The sequence below is a fragment of the Tyto alba genome, unplaced genomic scaffold, assembly GCF_018691265.1.
Source record: "Tyto alba isolate M040663 unplaced genomic scaffold, T.alba_DEE_v4.0 Super-Scaffold_42, whole genome shotgun sequence".
NCBI classification, from domain to species: Eukaryota; Metazoa; Chordata; class Aves; order Strigiformes; family Tytonidae; genus Tyto; species Tyto alba.
This window is the reverse complement of record NW_024881318.1, coordinates 7,177,264-7,186,272: the sequence shown is the minus strand read 5'-3', so window position 1 is coordinate 7,186,272 and position 9,009 is coordinate 7,177,264. Positions and strand designations below refer to the sequence as shown.

Below are 9,009 nucleotides of genomic sequence, written 5' to 3'. Positions count from 1 at the left end.
GATACAGCAGCAGCTCACAAAAACAAAAGGAATCACTTCATCACATGAGCACAGAGCTAAAAACTGACACTTGGTACCACATAGCATTGCTGAGGCCAAAAATACAAACTGACAATAACAGTTTGAGGGAATACCAGCAGAAGGGCCATTTATTACGTTCCCTATTTCTTCCGCTCTTTCCCTAAGTATCCACTCCTGGGCACTGTCAGAGACAGACTGGTGAAACATCTCTCTCATTCACTATGGCTTTTTATCGAGACTTGCTCAGAGGAAAGGCTGCAAATGCCACTAAGGAAAATGACGGATGCTGCAGTCTTTAGGAAATGAACCATTCTTTGATTGCTTGCTTAGCTGAGCAATCTGCAATGTGATAGACAGCAATTATATCATCCAGTGTCAATTTGTCTATTCATTTTTCCCTCTCCACATGTTTCCTCTTCTTGATTGAATAATCACTAACAATAATCACAAGCAGCTGAGGGAAGGAAGTACATCCATCAGTTTTAATGTCAGCAAAAATGAGAACTGATTCCTCCAGCATTCACCATAGCTCTGTATCTTCAAGATCATTTACATTTTCCGTATACCAGTGCTAATATCAAGATCGCATTATTTCTATTACCTACTCCTATTTCAGTTTACAATCTAGGAACAATAGAATGTCACAAAAAAATACCCAATTCCAAAAAATATATGGTTGTTCTAACTGTTGTTCTCTATTCCCACAAATAATTTTCACTTATTTTTTAATTCTCCTGATGCTGAGAATATTGACAGAAGCATAAGCTTGTAATACTGCAGCTCAATAAGATAGACAAGACCCAAGGAAGATGAGTTTATGTAAAAGGTGAAGTCAGTAAAGGACAGAGCTGTTAGGGAGGCATAAGCAGGAAAAACCCAGGGATTGCAGAGGCTTTTCAAAGCTTGTCTGTGCACAGATTGCTACTTCTAGCAAGAGGTTACTTTATTGTGCCCATGTATATGGTAGGCTACAATCCAGAATGTAACACTGAAATCAAAACACCATACTCTCAATTTATATCATTGTATAGCCCTATATATACTTTCATAATATCTGTAAACATATATGATGTAATATCATCATGTAATTCTACAGTGGTATTCCCTCGTTATACAAACCAATTTCTATCAGCAGAGCTTCCAACTTTCTGTTCAGAGACACAACAGCAGAAAATAGAAAATTAGTTTGAAGGCACAAAAAGTGGCCCAATGACTGCCTTTCCCATAAAACTGTTAAAGTGGTTTATTCAATAGAATTAAATCATCTTTCAAACACAGTGACACAGACCAAAAATATACCCTGATTACTGTTTTAGTTATGGCTTACATCAATTGATAGGCTTTCTATTACAACCTTAATACAGCTACAGAAACAATAAGCAAAAATTACACAGTGAAAGGTTCAAAAAATAAAGGTGAGTCAATGGACACAAGGGATTAACATCAGCATGAAACTACCATGACTCTGCTTGGATTTCTCCACCTCCACCATCACCACCTTACTGAAATAATAAATATGAAACAAGCTTTATTTCTGTAATAGCACAAGCTCCCCTAGCATGAAGACACAGTTTTGCTCTAGTATTTCCAAACTAAGCATTTGTTCTCTACCAGGTGAAAACAGGGGACATATTCAACAGGCAGCAGCTGTTCAACACAATTTACACGGGCTGAACGCGGAGGTTTGATCAGGGACCTCACGGCTGACAATAAGAGGACCCAGAAATTAAGCAAAAATCATCATGTCCTCCCAGAAAGAGCAAGTACAGGCAGTTTTCCTCACCTGTATGGGGACAGGCTCTAGTGTCACACTTAAGTGTGTATCACTTGGCCAACACAGGGTTAACAAACAGCGATTGATTCAATTCTGCTTGCTCCCCACTGCTAAAATGGGTAATAACCAGAGCCATATGGAGCACCGGAGATATTTCAGTGTCTTGGTCCTTCAGTTTCAGGTAGAACAGACATTTCGAGAAATAGCCAACAGTATCTCATTTTGCTGGCTTGTCACCATTTTACATGCTAACACATTTTACAGTGATTAGTACAGTTAAAAATGTATATCAACTTACCCAAAGATCAAACACCAAGAACATTTATGGCTTCTAAAGGGAAAGTCAGACATGTCAATAACATATTTACATCTTTCAACTCTTGAAGCGCTGAGGCAGATTTGTCTTTAAGTTTTCCACTGTGGCCCAGTCCCTCATTTCTGATGTTTCTCAGATGCTCAGAGCTTTGGGGAGTGTTGGAGGAGCTGATGGCCTTGGACTCAGGCTCCCTCACTCTAATGTCTAGCGTACATTTGGATTCCCCTTAAGTTTATTTTAAAAAGCACTTAAGTACAATTGCTTGTTGATTTTGAATACCATGCAGACAACACAGGGATGCCCAGCAGCCTCACCCACATCAGACAGTATGATAGTAAGACATAAATTCATAATAGTCTGGGAGGGGTTTTGGGGAGATGCAGGTTATTTGCTTGATTTACAAGCACTGGACCCGCTGTGTTTTTTCCATTGAAGCCAAATGCGAATATTGTGCTGGCTTCAAAGGGAACGGGCTGAAACCTGCCTTGAACACGTGAGTATCACTGATGAATTCCACGCTGGTATTTTAAAGCAAGCAGAAAAAACTCTTTTCTCGAGGCATGTGATTTGCATACACACAGTCAGGTACAGAGGGTTCATTTGTGATTTCATATGGTGATTTACACTACCACGGTGAAATGCTTTGCATAGATGAGTTTGAAAAGATGAAAAGTGCTGAAATCTGGAAGAGAGAGTGACAATCACAACACTTCTACTTCCAGATAAGTTTGTTCTTTACACACACCATTAAAAACACAGTATTGCTACTGCACTGTATCTGCAATATATTAAAAAGTGTATCTGAAATCAAGTGAGTAAGAAACAAGAGGCTGCTCTTCCTGCCCATGATCAGGGCCTGTTTCAGGAGGTTTGCTCTGAAGTACACCAAGCTTTCCACAGACTTCACTGGATTTTGGAAAAGGCCCTAAGCATACTCCTTTATCCCTAAAACTTCAGCTCACTCCAGAATTTCCCAGGGAATCTGGAGCTTAGGGACTGTTGAATTTTGCCTGCTTCCTTCTTTGTATGCTTGTAAAAGCTCCAAAGTTCTCTTCATACTCAGATGCAAGTGAGATACGGGGGAAGGACCGTTTCAGAGCTCTCCATTTTCACTAGGCAAGCTTGTGCTCTCTACAGTCAGAGCTTTGCTGACAAGCCATCAGGCTTCAGAAGACTAAAAAGGACAGATTCCCTTTCGCTCCACGTCTCAGTGTTTCATCCACCTCAGTTTCCCTCACACGCAAACCAGAGATTGCTCCTTCCTGCCACGGAAAGCCGAGCACGGGCAGTCCGCCCACGTAGCTGCGTCACCACCAGTGCTTTTGCCTTCAAGGTCTGAGCAACATTTCTACTGATTCACCGAACCCCCACAGAGTGGACTATTCTTAGAGCTGATTTCCTTCTGTCTACTACATCCAACCACCCTGAGTGAACATCACCTTTAATTTATCATCAGTCAAGCCTGCATGGGGGCAGCTTTTGTCAGGGACTATGGGAGCTGCTCCTGAGCGTTGTAAGCTGTGAAACTTCATCCATCATCTCTGTCGTGTTACTCCACAGAGCTAAAGGCTCTGGACCAGAGTTGTGGTTGCAATCTCCTATATTCCCTTTACATCACTTTTCTAGATGACCATGGACCTACTCACCAAAGTGCCTCTCCTCCCCTGCATTGCAGTAGGAGGAGCTGCCACAGAAGGGATTTCCCTCTGAAATTCATGATCTGGCTTTGACAACTCTGTTGCAATCACAGAAAATATGCTAAAATATTATAATGGCCCTATCATCATTTAATCCACTTTGTCCAACAGCAAAGTTGGATTTCATAAATCTAAATCAAGCAGCTAAACTATTTTGACTAAATGCTTCCTTCCCTTTGATGAAAGCACTGGCAGATTCATAAACCTCCTCTGTTGACCTGACAATAAAGAAGAAGCAATCCTAGTTATGTTTTTCCAACTGAATTTGCATTGCCAGTGTATGCAGACCTCAGGAACTTCTTAAGAGATTCTCCTAAATAATATGAGGAGTTGGGGATTAAACCATAATATTATAATTTTCTCTCTCCCTGTCTCAGATTTCATATCCTCAGCAACAGAGCTGGGATTACAGCTTGAGCTCAGGATGTGGTACCAGACAGCTGACAGTGTTTCTTCTTGGACTGATCAGATTTGTGTATCAGGGGATTTCTCTGGGGCCTGCAGCCTTTCCTGTGGGAAAACACAACATGCTATGCACACCCTTTACTTGCCATAAGAGTGTGCAGCAAACACACCCCGCTTCCTGACAGTTGCTTCTTATTGTTCAGGTATCCCATTGTTCAAAGAAGGTTAAGATTGGACATTTGGAGCTTTGACCATGTTGGAGAAGAGGAAACAAAAGAGCCTCAAATTCAAATTCTTGATGTCAAAGGAGTATTTTCTTATGCTCTGTACACAAAAGAATGATGGCAGAAAACAAGGAGGGTCCTTCTTTCTGCAACAGCCCTTCTTTTCATCCATTTAAGCAGGACAGGCAGAAGCTCAGTCTGGTCAACGATGGCTCACCCACCCCACAGTGACATTGCACAGGTAGTGACCTCTGCCTAGATAAAATCTCCCGGGTGGAATTTATTTGCTACCCATGGAGAACAAAACAGCAGGCAGGGTCCTTCCTCAGACCCTGCTCCTGCAAGCTGCCACCACGCCATTCCCACTCAGCCCCACAGATGCTGTGGTACAGCAGCAGGAATCTGATTTTCCAGCACCCAGTGCAAGGTAAGGAGACCGAAAAAAAATCTGAAAGCTTCTGCATATGGCATTTCTGACAAATGCCACAGTTTTTCAGCCATTTTTTGAGCAACACCTGAAAAATCAATCAGAACATAAATGTATTGCAACATGCATTTCATCTCAAGGACTATTTTTTACATATTTAAGTATCTTTCCAGCTTGCAAATCACTCCTTATGTCTAACTATACACATATGTACACCTTCACACACATGTCTGGGTCTGCTTCTGCAGTCCTTACACAAATAAAATGCCCATCCACTTGAATGGGAGCTCTTTTAAGATAAATGTGGCAAGATCGGGCCTTTGGTGCATACGTGCGATTATCCTGCACACACTTTTTAAAATCATTAAAAAAATATAGTAGCTATAGATTTATAACTAATCAAAATCTAAACACAGTAAAACTGCACTTATTACAGTATAGCCTAGGTGAATTTACATTGCTCATTTATAGGAAGCAAACAAAGGAAAGGAAATGTCTGCCACCCAGTAATTACAGATTAACTGTAATAATTACAGTTTTCTTTATCCTTTTGTCTGTCCAAAAAGTCCAACAGGACTTTTGCAACTAAAAAGAGGGATTTGCACCATTTCTTTCCAACATACGATGCTTCTCAAGTGCTTTCCCATCTTTTTTGAATTATCTTTTGCAACATATCAAACTCCTTTTGTTTGCTTTTGTTCACTTCAATCACCATGGCAGAGAAAAATCCCTTACTAAAGAAGGTAACCTTAGCAAAGCAGCAGCAGCAAAGCAATACTGAAGTCACTACTAGTCCCACACTCAGGCAGAATAAGGAGTAAGGGCTCTAGGTAGCAACTTCAGTGTCATTCCTGTTATAAAGCTTAATGCACAGCAAAATGGCCAACCCACAGGGTCACATTGCTCTCTAAATAGCACTTTCATTACTGCACTTCATTATCAAAGCCCTTTGCACATAAATTTACAAAACACAAGAAAGACAAAGAACCTTTTTGCATATTAAATCAAGGAAACCACTTCATCTACAAGTTCATTCTTAGTGTGCTGCATATTTCACAGCTAGCCAATACGAGGTGATGCTCACTAACACACAGTATAACTCTAAGATCAAAAGCACAACACAAATATAAAGCTTAAGCACAGGTCCTGCACCTACCCCTGGCTGGTATTTCCCATGTGAGTTCTGACACCTTTATCAAGGATACAGGTTGCTTTTAAAGTAATCAGACAACTGGAGTCTAGTGTAAAGTTAAGAAAATACACTCACATACCATCCAGGTCACTGCAGGTCAATATAGACTTTTTAAATGGTGACCATCGTGCTTCACTTCCTTTTTGATCATTTTATCTGTAGTGTGAGCAACTTTCACAGCTCTCAGCACAGCTCAGAATCTTTTAACAGAAGCTTTGTGCATTCATGCATTGTAAAATCAAAATCCAAGTCCAGATTTAGACTTAAACCCTCTCCCCCAACCCCACCCCCCAAAAAAGAAGGTATCCCTCATACAGAACTAGCACTTTAGACTCCAATCCTTGATCAAAGATCTCATAATCTAAGTAAGACAAGACAAAGCACTGGACAACAGCCCAAGTGCTTCAGACTAAGAATTTACACAAGAAAACTCTGTTCATTTAATTATGCCAGCACAGCTGAAACATCAAACCTCACCCTCCACGTACGTAGTCATACCAGTATGAAAGGACGTATACCAGCAGCCTACTACACCACAACTCAGCCGCTGAAATAAACTCCAGACGTATGTGGAACCTCTTCTGCATCAGGATTTTGCCAATTTAACTCTACTAGGTGAAAAATTAAGCTTGGCATAACTGACAGAGCTACATTGGTAACTTTTTAAAGAATACACCAGCCCTTTTACTATTCTGATAACATTCTCAACATACAAAAATGTGACGTTAAGACACCTGACATCCTGAGATGCACTATTTTAAAATAAGCATCATAATCCAACCCACAAAGTATCTTCACTATATTTTAACTGTTTTCTGCCAGTACTTATCCAAGATACCTGAAAGTATTTCACTCAACCTGCACAGAAGTGAATCAACATTCAGATACTCTTGCAAAGTCTTTAATAAAGATCAAAGAGAAAATGCTTTTTTCTATCCTATGCTGTGATATTTGAACCAAAAAATCAACTCAGAAAATATAACTACGTAATCTCCTTGCTATTCAGCCTGATAAAATCTTGCAGAAGTGTGAAGGAGCATGCTTCTTCAATAAGGACTCTAATCTGCAGCTGAGATAGTCACTGTAGGAGGAAGTACGCACATTGCTCATGCGTTAGCTAGAAAGAAAGCATTAAAGACAGTGAGGAAGAAGACATGATCAGCAAAGGAAACCAGAAATATAAGACATAAGAAGGAAGAAGAAAGAAATTGTAGAACAATTGCACAGCATGATCAACACAGTTGCGTGTTGTTGTGAATGGGAGTTTAACACTCTTTTCCATCCTGGCTGAAAAAATTCATAAGGTGATCTTGTTTATTCCTATCACAGCTATATGCTATTTTTCACCAATACTTTGTGACATTACAGAACAAGACCTCAGGTTATATACTTCCCCTTAAAACTATAATGCTAAAGAGTATTTTCAAAACCTCAAACGCCAGAGAACAGTGCTTTCAATAAAATCTGGCAATGACCCAAGGTACTTGATACAGAAACCTATGTAAAGTCATACAGTCTATGCTAAAATTCTCCACCACTGATTCTCCGCAAAAGTTCGGTGCTTTTCTTCATAGTGAAATGATAACTATATTAATGTGCTCTGTTTATCCCTAAACCTACTGGAAATGTGCTTCTTATCTGACTTGCTTTCCAGGGCAGTGTATGCCCTGGGACAGAGGAGTTCTGCTTCTCCTACACTGTTATGGACCCAACTCTGCTAGCAGAAAAGATGCTGGTATCCTAGATCCTATGGGATGCAATGCCTTGAGGAAATTTATATCAAACAATTATTGCATAATCTCAGGGTGTAATAAAACCTCCTACACCATACACAGGCATCAAGTTCCTGTTACACTTTTGCATCAGAGGAAGAAGTGTGCCAGTCAACAGCAGCTACAGGTCCCTGTATGAACCCGCAGGATCCCCTTGCTGTGCATGTGGAGGAAGTTGAAGATTTCTGAGGGCATAGCATGAAAACCAGGGCGAGGCTTCACATTGTCATAGTAGTGGTGAGTTATAAAAATCCCTGAGGGGTTCATAGGGAAGGCCCAGAAGCCAAAAAGGTGGACCTCTTCACAGAGCTCCAGGGCAGCAGTCACCAGGATCAGTCCAGTGCTAATCCGCTTGGCCCGCACCCCTTGGCCGAGCCAGTAGCGTGAGACATTGATGAGATACTGAGGATGAAAGTAATAAACAGCTTGCTGAGATTCAAAATCATCCAGGACATATTTGACCCGGATTGAGACATCCGTGTTGCGAGTGTTGTAGAAAGCTGGCAGCAGCACGGAAGCGTTCTCGTAGACCTGGAGCACGTCGTAGAAGGGTTTCCTCCATTTCTCCAGCTTATGAAATCTAAAGGGAAAAGGATGCAAGTGATGGTCAGACCAGTGCAGACTCTGTCTGGACCCAGCAGACAAGAAACATCCAATGGGCTTTTGTCGAAACATTTCTGGTACAGAGATAACTGAAATGATGTTTCAATTAACAAAGGGATATATTTAGATTTCTATCTAAAGAATCAGTATGAAATGTAGAGAAAAAATGCAGGGGATAAAAAAAATACATATTCTCCCCTCTTTTAACAATGCACTCATTTAACAGTGGACAAACTTTGTAGGCATTTCTGATAATGTCTAACTTCACATTTTTTTATACGAAGTATGTAACTTTTCCAAGGCTTGGTCAGCTGTATAGTGCATTATGCAGTGAAGAACTGTATAAAAAAGTGGCAAATACAAAAGCAGAACAAAAACATTTCTAGAATGTCTAACTGTAACATGTGAAAGAAATCCATAATGCAAGCAAATGATTTTATGTTCCTTGAGAAAAGAAACACATTCCCCCAGCAAGAAAGGAAAACAATAATCAGTCCCAGGGTCCCAAACCTGTCAGCAAGGTGGCATTAAGGTATTGACAAATTTAAAATTAAAATCACTCAGTCAATCCTTGCTAC

The 9,009-nt window shown here is 40.5% G+C and overlaps 1 protein-coding gene across 2 annotated transcripts in view; it reads right to left on the bottom strand.

The window, feature by feature from the left end:
* Positions 1-476: 476 nt before the first annotated feature.
* ST8SIA5 (ST8 alpha-N-acetyl-neuraminide alpha-2,8-sialyltransferase 5) overlaps positions 477-9,009 on the bottom strand; it is a 74,570-nt gene continuing 66,037 nt past the window's right edge. For both annotated transcript variants that reach the window (XM_033011203.2, XM_042804443.1), the window contains one exon: positions 477-8,408. In XM_033011203.2, coding sequence (XP_032867094.1) covers positions 7,940-8,408 — 469 coding nt within the window. In that variant the 3' untranslated portion in view covers positions 477-7,939. The remainder of the gene's footprint in view (positions 8,409-9,009) is intronic.